Source organism: Numida meleagris, chromosome Z, assembly GCF_002078875.1.
Source record: "Numida meleagris isolate 19003 breed g44 Domestic line chromosome Z, NumMel1.0, whole genome shotgun sequence".
NCBI classification, from domain to species: domain Eukaryota; kingdom Metazoa; phylum Chordata; class Aves; order Galliformes; family Numididae; genus Numida; species Numida meleagris.
In genome coordinates, this window is record NC_034438.1 from 65526718 (window position 1) to 65543611 (window position 16894).

General features: G+C 43.1%; 1 protein-coding gene across 1 annotated transcript; it reads left to right on the forward strand.

Moving 5' to 3' along the window:
- On the forward strand, positions 1 to 13888 carry HSDL2 (hydroxysteroid dehydrogenase like 2). Its single transcript, XM_021380298.1, has 11 exons — positions 1 to 150; positions 5116 to 5279; positions 5694 to 5792; positions 5924 to 6038; positions 7044 to 7147; positions 8053 to 8151; positions 10240 to 10434; positions 10918 to 10989; positions 12311 to 12433; positions 13018 to 13146; positions 13571 to 13888. Exons 1-11 carry the CDS (start codon positions 134 to 136, stop codon positions 13681 to 13683), a joined length of 1230 nt encoding a protein of 409 aa, XP_021235973.1. The 5' UTR covers positions 1 to 133; the 3' UTR covers positions 13684 to 13888.

A 16894-nucleotide genomic window follows, 5' to 3' on the forward strand; every position in this document is an offset into this window, starting at 1 on the left:
CCTCAGCCCGCCCCGCTCTGCCCTGACTCCGCCCGGCTGCCCGGGCCGCAGCTGCGCGGAGGGCGGCGTGAGGGAGGACAGCGTCCCGTGCGGAGCTGGCAGCCGCCTTGGGACGCGCTGTACCCGTGCCGCCATGCTGCCCAACACTGGGTAAGCCGTCCCCGGCCTCGCTCCTTCCCTCGCTCCTATGGCGGGGCCGCGAGTTCCGAGCCACCGCCTCCCGCGCCTTGGGGTTCCGGGGCAGAGCTGCGCTGAGGCGAGCGGGGCCGGGGCCGAGGCCGGGCGGAGGGACAGCTGCGGGCTCCGCGGCCCGCTCTGGGCAGGGGGAGGCGGGGCGAAAGTCGCGGCCGGGCGCGGTGGCCCCGGCGACGCTGGGCGGCGGGGCCGGGCCTGTAGCCCTGCTCGGTGCCGTGTGCTCACGGGCCGAGCTGTACGGAGGGCAAAGTGCGGCGGTGGGTGTGCTGTAGGATCTTGAGTGGCTTCTGGAGCATTTTTCTCATGCCCAGCACTGCTAATGAACAGGAACACGCATTGTCCTTACTTGTTCCTGTATGCTGTAAGCAGTAGCCATTAAATTCTGTGCAAGTGCAGAAAGTGTCCACGATGCAGCCTGCGGGCCGCCCTCGTTGCAGCCGTGCCTGCTGAGGAAGGAGCCCACCGTCACGATTTTCATAACGCTGAGACTGTTGAGCTCAGAGCTGAATGTGACCTCTGTCTTATTACCACAATTCAGCCAGATTGAAGCCTTCACAGTGCAGGCAGTTTTAAACAACTTCCTACCAACTTTGTAGTTTGTAACAACTTTGACGGCTGAGTGCATTAGGAAATAAGACTTGCTGCTTCTCTGCAGGCTTAGGAGAGCAAAATGCTTCCCACTCTGGGCAGTTCTCTCAGTGACACTGAATAAACATTAGAAGAAACTGATGCACCTGGCTTTGCTGACACTGTCGTACCATGCTGAAGGGAACGAATTAAATGTTTATAGGAAAACTAAGCAAGAGGGTTAAAAAGCAAGCAAACAAAGAAACCCCAACACAACAAAAGCGAGAGTATCAAGTCAGCTCAGTGTTTCAGAGGGGATGAAACAAAGGTAAACTTTCCCCTTCGTTAAGTCTCTGATGTTGATGAACAGTTGGTATGGGCCTTTGAAGGAAATAGAATCTCCAGGAGGAGCTCCAGCTGCAGGACTGAGGGAGCTTTAGAGCACTGCTGTTGGGTTTCCCCAAAGGCGTGCATTTTGCAGGCTGAGCTGGCCCAGTCCCTAAGCCTGCCCTTGCAGGGCTAGCACTCCAGCCCTTGGCCGATTCTCTCTCCCTCTGCCCTCTGCTCAACTCCCATTTGTCAACATCTATCTCATATGGAGAAGCCCCAGATTGGACACAGGGTCTAAGCGTGGTCTTACAGGTGCTGACTGGAGGGGCACAGTTCCCTTCCCTCCATCTGCTGGTTATGGTTCTTGTGTCCTAGGATGCTGCTGGCTTTTCCTAGTGGGCATACTGCTGACTTAGCTCAGCTTGCTCTCTGCTGAGTTCCCCAATGCCTTTTTGGCTTTGCAGCTCCCTTGCCATTCTTTCTCCAGCCTGTAACATTGCAGGGACTCCATCTTCCCAATTGCAGGACTGTCCCTGCTGGCTGTCATGAGGTTTCTGCTTGACATTCATCTGACTTGTTGAGGCCCCTCTGGTTGGCAGCCCTGCCCTAAAGTATGTCAGCCGTTTGTCGTCCCTCCCCAGTACGCTTTGAATTCTCCTCCAGGTTGTAATACAGATGTTGAACAGAACCAGTGCTGGATGCCACTTAAGAGTGGGCTCCAGGCAGAGTATTGCTTCCTAACAACCACCCCTTGAACCTGTCCAGTCAACTTTTCCTTCACCCCTCAGGCTGTTCAACTATCCAGACCAAAATGTATTTACTTGGATACCAAAGTATTTTGAGAGATGGTAATGAAAGCCTTGCTAATGTAAATGGTGTCAACTTTTCTCACTTCGGCCTCAAATTCTTTCATTCTATCACAGAAGGCAACCAGGTGAGCCAGACTGGATTTTACCTATGGCAAACCCATGCTGATAGTTCCCAGTCATCATAAATACAGATCTGGGGGAATTGGTCCATGATTTTCACACTGACCTGGAGAAGGCTGAAGAGCTAGCAGATCTGTGAATTGGTGGGGTGTTTTTTTGTGGCTTCTTTGACTATGTGTCACTCATTCCCTTTCCTCTAGTTGACAATGATCAGTTGACACTGATCCCTCTGGCTTGTCAGATACGAAGAGAGGGGCCTTGCAAGGGCATGAGTAGAATCATAGAATCATAGAATTGCTCAAGTTGGAAAGGACCTTCAAGATCATCAAGTCCAACCGCAACCTAACCATACTACTCTAAGTCTAACAACCCACCACTAAATCATGTCCCTGAGCACTACATCCAAACAGTTTTTAAACACAGACAGGGATGGTGACTCAACCACCTCCCTGAGGAGCCTTTTCCAGTGCTTAACAACCCTTTCTGTAAAGAAGTTCTTCCTGATATCCAACTTAAACCTCCCCTGGTGCAACTTGAGGCCATTTCCCCTTGTCCTGTCACCTGTCACCAGTGAGAAGAGACCAGCCCTGTTCTCACTGCAATCACCTTTCAGGTATTTGAAGAAAGCACTGAGGTCTACCCTCAACCTCCTCTTCCCCAGACTAAACAGCCCCAGTTCCTTTAGTCTCTCCTCGTAGGACATATTCTACAAGCCCTTCACCAGCCTTGTTGCCCTTCTTTGGACCTGCTCCAGCACCTCCATGTCCTTTCTGTACTGAGGCGCCCAAAACTGAACACACCACTTGAGGTGGGGCCTCACCAATGCCGAGTACAGGGGCAGGATGACTTCCCTAGTTCTGCTCACCACACCATTCCTGATCCAAGCCAGGATGCCATTGGCCTTCTTGGCCACCTGGGCACACTGCTGGCTCATATTCAGCCAACTGTCCATCAGCACACCAAGGTCTCTTTCCGTCAGGCAGCTTTCCAGCCACTCCTCCCCAAGCCTGTAGGGTTGTCTGGGGTAGTTGTGGCCAAAGTGCAGGACCCGACGCTTGGCCCTGATGAAACTCGTAAGGTTTACCTTGGCCCATTGATGCACTCTATCCAGGTCCCTCTGTAGTGCCTTTCTACCCTCTGGCAGATCAACATACCCTCCCTACTTGGTGTCATCTGCAAACTTACTGAGGGTACACTCTGGTCCATGGACATGTATTTTGAGAGATGGTAATGAAAGCCTTGCTAATGTAAATGGTGTCAAAACTGTTCTCACTTTGGCCTCAAATTCTTTCATTCTATCACAGAAGGCATCCAGGTGAGCCAGACCGGATTTTACCTATGGCAAACCCATGCTGATAGTTCCCAGTCATCATAAATACAGATCTGGGGCAGTTGGTCCATGATTTTCACACTGACCTGGAGAAGGCTGAAGAGCTAGCAGATCTGTGAATTGGTGGGGTGTTTTTTGTGGCTTCTTTGACTATGTGTCACCCATTCCCTTTCCTCTAGTTGACAGAGGACTCCACTGATCCCTCTAGCTTGTCAGGTATGAAGAGAGGGGCCTTGCAAGGGCATGAGTAGTCCTGGTACAGCCTGGTCCATGGACATGTATGGCTGTGTCCTCTCAAGAAGCTTCTGGGTCAACTCAGGTTGGGTATTGGATAAAATTTTTTCTCATTATGAATGGTGGTGCATTGCAGCATGCTGCCCAGGGAACTGGTGGAGTCACCGTCCCTGGTGATGTTCAGGAAATGTCTTGTTGTGGCACTGAAGGACATGGTTTAGAGGGTATGGTGGGAATGGGTTGATGGTTGGATTGGATGGTCTTTTCCAGCCTTCCCAATTCTGTGATTAACTCTCATCTACTGCTAGATTTTCTTGTCCTGGTGAACCGTGTTCCTAAGCAAAGAAACCTGGACAACCTTGTCACTGAAGACCAAGGCATTTAGCACCTCAGGCTCTACCAGAATCTGCTCTCACTGAATCACCCATGCCACTCAGCAGTGCTTTCTCCTTATCCAGCCTCTTCCTACCCATGTAACAGCAGATAAACAAGTTGCCATTGACTTCCTTGGCAAGTCTCAGCTGCAGGTGAACTTTGGTTTTCCTCACACTGTGCTGACATACCCAGGCAGTATTCCCAGTTCCTCCTTTGTAGCTCACCGATGCTTCCACCCTGTGTGAAACCGTTGTACATGGGGGCTCAGTCATGAGTCACCTGCACAGCTGTGTTGCAATCTTGGACCTCGTTTTTTTTCACTCAGTTACAGAAAGCAACACAGGTTTGATGCAGGACACCAGAGTGCACAATCCTTTGTTTGAAATGCCCATTGTCCATAGGGCTTTACTGTAAACTGTGCTGTAGGCTAGAGCAGATTTTTTTGCTCTACAAAAATTCCATGGCATTTTATGTGGAGGAAGAGTGTCTTTCTGATGCTGCAGAACTTGGTAGTTTCTCCAGACGGTTTGGTTGGACAGATTTTGGGGGATTTATTGGGTTAATTGCAGTTGCTGGGAAACTGCTGAGTTTACTGTAAAAGCCTTAAGAGAAATCTTGGTCATTTTTGAAAATCTGATTTTTGGCTCTTGTCTTTGGTACCCTGCATTGACATTGTGATTTTTGACTTTGCTCTTCCAGCATGTTGAGCCACCAGTCCTCTGTGTTTAGAAGGCTGAAAGAAGTAAATTACAGAGAGCTGCACAGAGTGTCAAAGCATTAAAATTTGTTGTTGTTGTTTTTAGAATTAACACCTTTTCTGCTTTTGGAGAATGTAGCAGTTCTGTTGTGGGCAGTGTTGGATTATTGTACAAAAAGGGAGAAATGTGACTGGCTGACCTGTACAACCTTCCTGCTTCTTTGTGTTTATAAATGTGGAAAGCCATCATATCTTCAGTGGTGGTGAAAGGCTTTGCTCTAGCTTTATCCATTTCTTCTGTATTTTGGGTCTGTTTTCTTCGTAAAATGTTGAAGGCAATTGACTGTTGGGAAGACTGCAGTGATTGTTTTTGTCCCTAAAGAGTGCAAGAAGTCACTGAGTTACAGATTTTGCTTTCTTCCCCTCTTGTTTGCCCTCTACCTCCCACTCATCTTCAGGAAACTAGCAGGCTGCACACTCTTCATCACTGGTGCGAGCCGGGGAATTGGCAAAGCCATTGCTCTGAAGGCTGCCAGGGATGGTGCAAACATTGTGATCGCTGCCAAGACAGCAGAGCCCCATCCTAAACTTCCCGGGACTATCTACACAGCTGCAGAAGAGAGTAAGTTGTAATAAGGGTGGGCTTCAGACTGTGGGCTGTGTGTGTGTCCTTGCTTAATTTTCGTGTATGAGTGGGAAACTGTTCAGACTCTCCTAGCTCCCATTCAGCTTTCAAAGAATGAGCCCAAGTGCTTCTCTTGCCTCCCAGGAATTCTGTGAAGTATCAGAGTTTGATGGTAATGAATACATATGTGCGTAAATGTAAAAATGCGATGTTAATTAAAATGTGTGGTGAGCTACGCGTATTCTCAGTGTTAGGATTTTGTCGTGGCATCCCTATTCATTATGCAATACGTAAAATGTTCACAGTTTGAAGGTGTGATTTTTAATCTGTTCATTGGATGAGAGATTCTCAGTAGGCTGTTTGTGCAGTCTGAGAGACAAATTCTAAGTGTTTTATTTTCTAATTATGCAGTTGAAGCAGCTGGAGGAAAGGCATTGCCATGTGTCGTTAATGTGAGGGAAGAACAGCAAATTATTAGTGCCGTGGAGAAAGCTGTGAAGACTTTTGGAGGTATGCTGAGGGGTAGGGGAGAGGCTACCAAAGCAGATTGTTCAAAGAAGCGGAGGAAAGAAATGCCTAACCTGCCTTACTCCTGTTTTTTTATTTAACTGCTAATGTGAGGTGACTTATTTTAAAACCAGGGATTGATATTTTGGTGAACAATGCAAGTGCCATCTCTTTGACCGGCACTTTGGAAACAGAAACAAAGAAGGTCAACCTTATGATGGATGTCAACGTACGAGGAACCTACCTCACGTAAGTGTGGAGATAGCAAACTGAAGCCATTTTAACAAAATGCTTAATGCTATCTTAGTTTATCTGAGATATTGGTGCAGAAAGTAATAATAACTATATATATATATAGTTATATATATATATATATATACTGTGGCTTTTTTGTCTGTGGAGAAGACAGGGATGATTTCCCATCTGACAGAGTATATATGTTGAACTCTTCTTGATTCCTGTGCAGTAAGATATTTGTTAGTGAGTCACTGTCACTGGAAGGAGTTGAAACTTCAGCTTGTTTAACCAGGTGGTAAAAGACAGTGCCTACTGTAACGATTTTACAGTTGAGGGTGTTTTCTCTGTGGCTGACAGTATGCATGCATCCAGATGAAATGTGTGAGTAGCAGGCAGGTAGTGTAGTCCATGGCAGTGATGTTCTCCCTAACGAACTTGGTAAAAATTTTCCATCAGAGAGCCCATGCAAAAGTGTACCACAGCCGTAGAAGTGGCAGTTATGCTTTACAGATTCACATAAATTCCAAGTTGAATTAAATATATGACTTTCAGACTTTAGAGTGTAGGTTTCGAATTTTTCTTGGAATAGTCTTAATAGCTTTTCACTATACAGTATTGTTTCTTAAATGTGGTTTTAAAAATGAAATAAACGTGATCAGAAGATAATAAATATGGTAGATGATACTCTGCACTGGTAATTTGGCTTGTTATCATGTCATGGTTTATTGCCTTTCCAGAACTATTACAAGGAGACTATTGCTTGTGAGCATCTGGCAAAGTAGGTGCTGCTGCACAGCTTGGAGGATGCAGCCTGGCTATTAGACATGAATAGTTTTCCTGAGATAAGTGAGATAGGACAGATTTTTTCTATTCTTTTCATCAGTTAAATATTTGATTACAAGGGCAGGGCTTCAGCTTACCATTGGACCTTCGTGAAAGTGAAACTACGGGTCTGCTGTAATAGTAAGTGTTCTGTAAAATAAGAGATGACTGTCTTGCCTGATTCCTCTCTTCCAGGTCTAAAGCATGCCTTCCCCACTTACGGAAGAGTAAGAACCCCCATATCCTGAACCTCAGCCCACCTATGAATATGAAACCCACATGGTTCAAAAATCATTGTGGTAAGTAGCACTCATTGCCTTCGTTGTTATGTGTTGAGAAATGTACGAATAACTAATGAAATGTGCAGGACTGCCTGCCAAGAATTCCAGATACTGTGTTTTTAGTGCTCACTAGATCCTGACAGTAATGGTTCCTCAGAGTGTTTTGCATCTTACCTGAAAGAAATTGTTTTCTGGTAAAACACAGTGCAAATCTCATGCCCTAATATGCCTTTTATATTTCTGCAGGTAAGAATTATGAGTTTTTCATGGGATTTCTTAAGACTACACAGTGTTTTCTGTTCCAAATAGAGATAGAAAAGAGATAGAAAAACCTTTTTTCCCTATTCTTCTGCATTTGATTTAATAGTTATAAAGCTCAGTGCTGTCTTTTGAAACAGAAGTTATCTGTGAGGAGTGAAGAAGACCCCAGTTGTGTCTTTAGGTTAGAACATACATGGCTCATTTTAAACCTGTAGATTACCTTTTAAATTTCAACACTTGTAACATGTTAAACTCCTCTAGCAAGTCCATGTTCCTTCCCCGCAAGATTCCCATCTCAAAATAGACAAGAAGGATTTACAGTGTGCTTTTTTCTTTTTCTCTTTTTTTTCCTCCCCTATAAAATACTAGTGTAAAGGGTCTCTGAGAAAAACACAAGAAAAACACCATGCAGTTAAGCCTCAGTCATTGTTTCCATTCATCAAAAAATGCATAGCTCATTTACTTATAGTGACAAAATGACAGGCTACAGTTCATATCTGCTGGGGATAGGGACAGTTGGGAGAGTTACTTCTTTGACTCCAGAAAGCTGATTTTCCATATGAACAAATAACTTGAATTTTACATCTTTCAAAAGTAAAATTCTGTGGATAGACTATAAATTTGTATCTTACTAAATACAGGATTTTTGTGAACTTTTGTAGCCTACACCATTTCTAAATATGGCATGTCCATGTGTGTCTTGGGAATGGCAGAAGAATTTAAAGGAGAAGTTGCCGTCAATGCTTTATGGCCTAAGACAGGTGATTATTACAAGTTTTTGTATTTTGTCTTATACAGTTTGTTTTATTTAGCTTTGAATAACTTCTGGGACTGATTCAGGACGCTGAGCAGTTCTTCTGCGAATTTTTTGTGATCAAAGATGTTGTATGGATAGTGACTTTCTTTCCTAGTTCTCACTATAGCCTTGCCACTTTCATTCAAACTTATCTTCAGCCTGACTGCATTCCACTCTTTCACCTGTCTTGACATTGCTCCTTTCAACATGACCCAAGCCTTGGTTTGCACAGAATCCCTGAGTATTAACATACTTTCATTTGTGGGTATTAGATGTCTGGTACTGTTTAAAATCCCCAGCTAGTTAGATTGTCAGAAAACAGATGAAACTGACAAGATACATACCTCTGTAGATGTAAAAAATAATTTAAAAATCCCATTCTTTGAAGTTGTGGCGCAGGGGGCCAGCAAGTGCTTTTTCACACAACCATCCAATACTTCTTGCAAGTCACAGCAAATTAAAGAGCTGTATAGCAGAAAAACAGCTTGGTGCGCCTATCTTATACTCGCTCCAGTTTATTGTCCATGGGTCAAGTGAGGATCAGGGCTGCTGTTCAAGGTTTAGTCAGCTGCTGAACAAAGAGACCAGTGTCTTGAGAGCATTAGAAGTGTTAAGCGAGCTCTCAAAATTTGTGTATATCAGTGATCCCTTGACGAAAACTATTCATGTGACCTGAAGTACAAAAGCAATTTGGAATGTGCAAACAGTCTAGTAAGAAAAATGTGGCTTTGAAAGGTTTATCTGCCAAAACTAAGAAAGTTAACTACTTTAGAGAGTGAGAGAAGTGACTTTCATAGTATCTACAATAGAATTGCAAAGTTTTTAATTCAAAGAATGTCATATAAACATGATTAGGTTCAGTGCTGGAGGTTACTACTGTGCTAGTATGGTTCTATTGGTTCGTCCATCTCTTTGAAACATGAAAATACGCTGATAATGAGGTGTTAGGAGCTCTCTCTAGAAGTGAAAGAGGTAGCCTACTGAAAGGATATAAGAGTGCGTATGAGTAGTAGAGGTATTGCAGGGTCGAACTGGAAGATGCTCTGTGTGAATTAGAGGAAAACCAGCAGCACTTTGTATGAAATAGGTGGAAGGATACGCAGATTGTGAGACAGTAGATGTTCAAAATCTTTTCATATCAGTCTCTGCCCATAGTTTTGCTGTGTTTAGAACAATAATAGTTGGCAGTAATAGGAAAGTAGAGGAGCATGAGCCAGGAAAAGTGAACAGGTTAATCAGACTCAGAATATCCTCACGCCAAAAGGAGCTGGTAAACTTCACCTCAAACTGTTACTGTTATTTAAAAAAAAAAGAAAAGAAATCTTACTGGACCATCACGTTTCAGCAGACTGAAGAAAGGCAAATGTGTTTCCTGTACTTCATAAGGAGAAAAACATCTAGCTGTATCTGCAGTATACCTTTGATCAATCTCAGCTTCTTTTTTTCAGATCAAGTGAAATGCTATAATTAGGCACCTTAGGTACAGATTTTATTCTTGTGTCTAACACAGCCTTTCTGTGGACTTTTCAAAAAGTTATTTGAGTTTATGCTGTTGGGTTTCTCATCTTTAACTTGAGACACTTTGTTATCTAACAAGCTATTGAAGGGCTAAAATTAAGTATTGAGATTTTCAGCGTGGTAATCGCTGCAGAAAATATGTTAACTTCTGATGCACATTCACTTTGAGAAAGATAGTTGTCCTGTTAGTTTTTCATGTCCTGAATAAAGCCAGAGAAAGTCTCTGTGTGGAGAGTATTGATAGAAAGGTTGAATAATATGAATATTGTAAGGAATCCTTCTTATTTTTACAATTAATATTGTAAGGAATTCATCTTTCGGTTCCTTCAATACTTTTCAATTAAAGGAAATTTTACTGATAGAGAATTGTTTGCTGGTTGAGCATTCTTTGCTGGTTGGTGGTATTTCACAGTTTTGTCTTCTTATGATTTCCTTTCATGTGAAAGGAAAATAAAGTTTATGCATTTGCCAAAGAGATGAGAATTTCATGACATCAGTGTTAAACTTGTATTTTCTTGTCCTCCAAATTTTCCAGCCATACACACAGCTGCTATGGATATGCTGGGAGGATCTGGAATAGAGAAGCAGTGCAGAAAAACTGACATAATTGCAGATGCTGCATATTGCATTTTAACAAAGCCAAAAAGTTTCACTGGAAACTTCATTATTGATGAAGTTCTACTGAGAGAAGAAGGCGTTAAGGATTTTGATGTCTATGCAATTGCACCAGGTAAAAGAGATCTTTCAAATGAGAAGTTCAGGAAGGAAGGAGGCCTGTATGGGGAATGTGACTATCTTTTGGCCTCTTAAGTGAGTCAGTCAAAAGATGCTTTGCCTCAAGTTTCAGAAAACGAATTCCGGGAAAGCACATAGCAGTCCCCTGAGGCTCTAATCATCAATGTCCTTAAAATTAAAACATAATAATCCATTAACAAAAAGAAAATAGACCTGCACTATAGGTGCATGTATTACTGTTTACCAAATAGTGAGATAGTGTTTATTCATCTTCAGATGTTTCTCATTGCATTTGTAAGAGGCTTCTAGGTCTGATTTTAAATGTGCCAGAACCTAAACATGTCACCTCATGCTCTGTCTTCTTTCAAGCTGTAGTTCACTTACTTGTAAACAGGGGTGTTGTTTCCTACAGAATGGATTCCTATTTGTGCTGTTCACCTTTACTTGGACTTACTGTTATTGTTCCACTCCCTTTTAGGTCACCCCCTGATCCCTGACTTCTTCTTGGATGCTGAAACTGACACGACAGCCGCAAAACCAGAAAGCCACGGTAGGACAAGCTCTGCATGTACAAGTTGATTATTTCTGATGACAATGAATGTCACCTCTATTTCAAGTTATTTTTCTTTTCTCCCAAGCATTTGGACTACATTCTAGCTATTTAGCAAAACCTCTTTTTGTATTTGAGGAGTTTGATTTATGGATGTGACTGTAGTGTCTCCAACTTTTATGGTTTATAATCAGTGCCTTATTTTGAACAATCTTTTTTAGCCATCTGAATTGTGTAGTATGATGATTACAGGTAAATACTGCTGCAAAAAAATCAGTAGCAATCAGCATGTTTTGCAAGAGTGTTACATCTGTCTTGCAACATTGAGAACTTGACAGAGCCTCCCTTCCTAGATGAAGTTCTCACAGTCATACATGATGTGAACATCTACAAAATGAAATGGAGAAATCGTTCTTTATAAAGGCATCAGTCTCACTTTTTCAGAATAGTAGTGTGTCTAGTTGGAAGGCAAATAGGAATACTGAATAGGTTTCATAGGAGTGCCAAAACAAATGTAGGAAAGGGAAGAAAGAGGTTAAGTTTGAACAGAGTCCATTTCCCTTGAAAATTCTATTTGTGAATGTGCTCTGGGACTCTTCTGCCAAGGAGTGATGCTGCTAACTGCCTGGACCTCCAACACAGGTTATTTAGTAGCAATTCACAGAATAGTGGTAGTTATTTCCTGATACATAAGTCACCTAACTGACTTTCTACAAGACTTTTAGGGGCTGCTAAGCTTGGTGTGCCTTGTAAATTGCAAATGCTCTTTCTTAATGTTAAATGAGCACATTCACTGCAGTGGAGAAAGATGCTGATTAAGGTAGTGAATGAATTTACAGCTTAGAAGCTTTTGCAGAAGAATTACTGAAAATATATATATCCTTAGAGAGATACATGAGATAGAAGCATTTCAAGGTGAAAGTTACATTATTAAAAGCACTGAGATTTTTTTTTTTTGGTCTATGTTATCAGGAGTCTGTTGAGTACATTATGAATGAACTGCAGATAGTCAGAATTAAACTTCTGCATGGTTTCATTTTTAATATTTTGACATAGAAAGAAGTGAAACACATTGCAGAATTTTTTAGTGCTGTATGCCAGTTCCAATTCCCAGTCATTGAAAACTTCCCTTATTATTATTAATACTAAAATAACAAAAACCTTCGTTTTCCCTAAGAACTGAGAGGTTCAAATCTTAGAAAATTGCCAGTGATGAGCAACGCTACACTTATGCTTTTCAGAGTGTTCTTCATATGTTAAGACATACAGTTTTGCAGGGTGTTTTGGCATTTTACAGAGAAAAATCATCTGTCTCTTGTAGCCAAGGTAAATGCGGAATCTGCTTCAGCTGGACCTGTTGCGGAAACATTCAGAGTTATTCAGGGAGAACTCAATAAAGACATGGTGAAATCCACCCAGGGTGTCTTTCAGTTTGAATTGTCAGGTAAGACCATCACTTGTAAAATCCTCAGATGCTCGCATTTCTTGCAAGAGGCAGTCTGGGTTTTCACACATAAATACTCATCTTTTAGAACTGATCTAGGAACAGGACATCTTTGGGTATGCTCTATGGGATGCTGCTTTTCAGGGCCAGCTTCGCCTCATGTGGGATTTACCCTGCTGCTCTTGTCACGGGGAGATGCTTTCTGAGTCAGCAGCACATGCTGCTCCTTTGGGGGCTGTGGCATGTTTTCCTGGTGTTGCATTTCTGCTGTGTCACTGCTGGTCGTGCCACATAGGTAAGCATGGCGGTGCCTGACAGTCTCTTGCGTTTCTGTTCCAAGCCTCTGCTGCCTCCAGCTTCGCCAGCAGCCGCTGCCTTGGGCTTGTCCCGACACATGGCATTGTGGGGCATCTGCTGGGGCTGTCCTTGTCTGCACAGAGCGCGTGGGGCAAATGGCAGCTTCTGGCACAGCACCTCCAGTGTGTCTAGCATGAAGACTGGAGAGGAAAGCAGGTGGGGGATAGCAAAGGGCAAGGCACATCAGTCCTTGTTGTGCTGCCACAGGTTCTCACTGTTCTGTTCAGGTGACGAAGGAGGCACTTGGTACCTTGACCTGAAAACCAGCAGCGGGAGTGCTGGGTTTGGGAAGCCTCCTGCAGCAGCTGACGTCGTGATGAGCATGTCGAGCGGTGACTTTGTGAAAATGTTCACTGGTGAGTAACAAATGTATTCAGCAGAGCAGAGGCAGCTACTGGTGGCAGGAAACATTCTGCTGATGGATGAGTAGACTGGCCTGTCTATTTTTGTGGTCATGGAATGGATGAGCTGTGGTTGGAAGTGCATGGCCTTTAAAGTCCCTTCAAACATAAGTTGCTCTGTGAGTCTATGATTTTATAATAAAAATTTCTACTGCTTTGTTCAGTAGCTATTGAAATTTTCAGAGTGTAGCTTCAGAAAGCATCCAGTCAATCTGTTGATCTTCTTTTCTGCACATCTCTAATCTATTTTTCCTAAGTATTTGCTGGTTTTACAGTAGAATGTGATAGCAAAGTAACTACTAGATACTACTGTATGATATCAAAGTTTTCTATCTCCAGTTCCTTTCCTTTTCCTGATGATTCTGTATCTTCTTTTTAGGTAAACTAAAGCCAACCATGGCCTTCATGTCAGGAAAATTAAGGATTAAAGGTAACATGGCACTAGCAATAAAGCTAGAGAAGATGCTGACACAGTTTAATGCTAAACTGTGAGGAGAAAGCTGTACCAGCAGAACATCAGTCTTCCTTTTATAATAGCAATGCTACATTTTACAATGATAGTCCACTTTTTTTTTTCTTTTTTGTGAAATATATAATAACTATGGATAAAATGTTAGTTTGTTAGAGAAGAACTAATTTGGTCTGATCAAGACTGGAAGGAGTTTGTGATTAAACAGTTCCTTCTTGAGAACACTTATGCTATGTTGCAGGTGTCTTCTTTTCTTATACTCCTTTGGAGCAATGCAACACATCAGAAGTGGGTTTTCTTCTACATATTTGCTTGCATGCATGTCCCATAATAAGTCTGGAAGGAGCAAATGTCACCTTGCCGATCTGTTTCTGTGATACAAATGCCCTGCAAAGATTCCTGTGCTGACATAGAGCAATATGGACAGTTTAGCAGGGTACCAAATACCTGTGGTGATGTGCCTTCTTTTTAATTTTTTTTTTCCTTTCCTGGGCTTATTACCTACACTAGTTCTACTGCCTCTGCATTACATGGAGTAAGGCTATGCACATGTGCATACAAACACACCCCCAGCCCAGACTGCCACAAACAAGGTAATCCCTCTCACAGCACCTGCATGTGGCACCTGAAGGTTTAAACTACAACATGTGTACAGACAGACACATCACCTTCCTCCTTTAGTCTGGAAAGTATGGAAGCTCATGAGAAAAAAGCATAAATGCTCCGCACACATCCTCCTCCTGGTGTAAGAGCGTCTGCAAAGCCAGATGTGTCAACCCCTCAGTGTCACCAACAGAACTGCTCAAAATTTAGGGCATTTTACTCTTCCAAGTATGTTGAGACTCTTTCAAGACTTGGAAGTTATTTTCTAATGCATGTAATTGTTGAATAGTCTTCAAAGCCTGTACTCATACAAAATTATTTGTATTGTAAAGGTTCCATCCCTGTTGAATTCTGGTAATAATACAGAAAATGTTGAATTCACTTATGTGCTCTGCAATCTCAGGGCAGTGAAAAATATGAAGGTAGATTCCTTTCTCTTGGGGCACAGAGGAGTGGAGATAAGGGTCAGCTTACCTGTGTGGGGCAGCACAGCTGGACGAGGTGACAGCTTGCCTCTGGCTGTGTGGCTGTTCCCAGAAGACTTGGCGCTGTAAACCAAAGACATCCTGGGGGAAAATGAGGTGGCTGCATTGTGCAATAATGCATGTGTAATACTAGTTGCAGCAATGCAATCAGGAAGTATGCCTTAGGATTGCCAGGGCTGTTAGATCTGGAGAGAGACTTGAGCAGATGTGGCTTGTTCTCACCTAGATAAGACAAAGAGCGTTGAAGGGATAGTGCGAGAAAAATAACCTTTAGAAAACAGTCAAAGAAGTGCTTTGCTGCATGATCTGAAAGGGTGGTGGTACCAGATCCTCTTGGTGGGAGTACACAGTAAGTTTTTCACGTTAGTAAAGACAGTTAGATACACTGCTGTTCTCCGAGCTGGATAAACATCAATTTGGAGGTGTATGGGCAGAGGATGGGTGAGAAGAATCACAGAAGGAGGTGGCTTGTTTGGAAACTGGGGGTGGCTGGGATCTGGGAGACGCAAAGTGAGCTGCCAAAAGATGAGGGTTGAAAACAGAATGGGAAGAGAGTTTTGCTGATTCCTCAGCTGGTGACCTTCCTTAGAACTGCAAGTGGGGAAAAATTAATCAAGTGAATTTCCAGCTCCCTCCCTTGAAGACTGATGAAGATTTTAAAGAGGCACATTTTCATGTTGGACTACATCTTTTTTTCCCTTATGAATACAAAACCTTCTTACCTTGAAAAACGGGGTACTTTATCCTTCTTTGATCCAGTCGTGCTCAGATCTGGAGGAGCTGGAGGGGGCTGCAGGTGTACAGGATTTTTGAGCACAACCTGGAGGTGGCAGCAGGGCAGCAGCGTTTCCGGTGCAGTGGGCTGCTCCTGGGAGCATTGCTCTATTCCCTGCAGCTGGGAACTGCTTGCAAAATGCGGCCAGCATGGTGACAGTCTACAGTGAGCTCTGAAACCAAAAGACATAAAAAAAGTAACAAGTAGGACTCAAGCATGCCTACAACATGGCAAGGACTTTGTCTTACATGATGCAGTGCAGGCTTTTTGGCCTTTCATGTCCCATAAAGCACTATGACTCAGTGCAAATTTTCCATCTAGTATAGAGTCAAGAGGTTTCCAGCCTGTTTCCACACTGTGCTAATGTAATACATGTCCCTTCAGCTTCACCTGAAGACAATGGAGCCTTTGCTCCATCTCACTTTCTGCCTTCCCTCTTAGAGTAATGGACCTATTCTATCACAATTGCATTTGTGTAAAAATGAATATTTGAAACCCTGTTCTTCTGATGACTCAGCTTATCTCCATTCCCTTGCTAGTGGCCCTGTTTTTTTTTTCCACAACTTGCACCATCATTAGTCATCTGCCTGTGCTATAAGATTCTCCTTTCTCTCTCTTTTGTCTACACCATACTCCAACATTTCCTGGAAAAACTCAGGGTATTTAAATATCCTTGAGTTGTCCAAGTGTTCTTTCATAAGAGGAAGGAACAATTAGCAAGATGAAATGTTCTTTAAGCACCCATGTATAAGTAGCTTCTGCTACACTCACAAATTAGATTTAATCCAACATCTGTGAATAGCAGCTCCCCTCTTATAGTTTAGCTGTTCTTTTGGAAACCTTAATTGTGAGTCTTGTGTGAGAAACACTTGATGCAATTAGTACACCATATCACATGTTTTTCTGTCTACTACAGCAGCACACACAAGAAATAAACAGCAGACTAGATCTATGGGAAGAGAGCTGTAATACATTCTCTCCACAAATAATTCAGGCTCAATGGATTTACTACAGTTTAATTTTCTCAGGTACCTCAAACAAGATCAAGGTTTGGCTTTTGAAAAGATGTGTTTGCATGTGGGAGGGAACCTCTGAATATTGTGCATAGAGCTCCAGCCTCTCTTCAGCCCCTAAATTAATGAAGATCTGTTTAGGTGTGTTCAGCACACAATCAAAGCACGCTCAAACCAGTCCCAGTAAACACAGTTATCAGCTGCTCCTCACCGAGCGTGTGATTTCTCTTTGTTGGCATCCACAGCACAATGCTGTCACAAGGGGAGCACGCAGGCACACAGCCCTTGGCAGTCCTTACTCCTGTGTCATGCTGGGCAGAGGTGAAAATACAAAGAGGCTCAGCGAGGAAGGCACGGA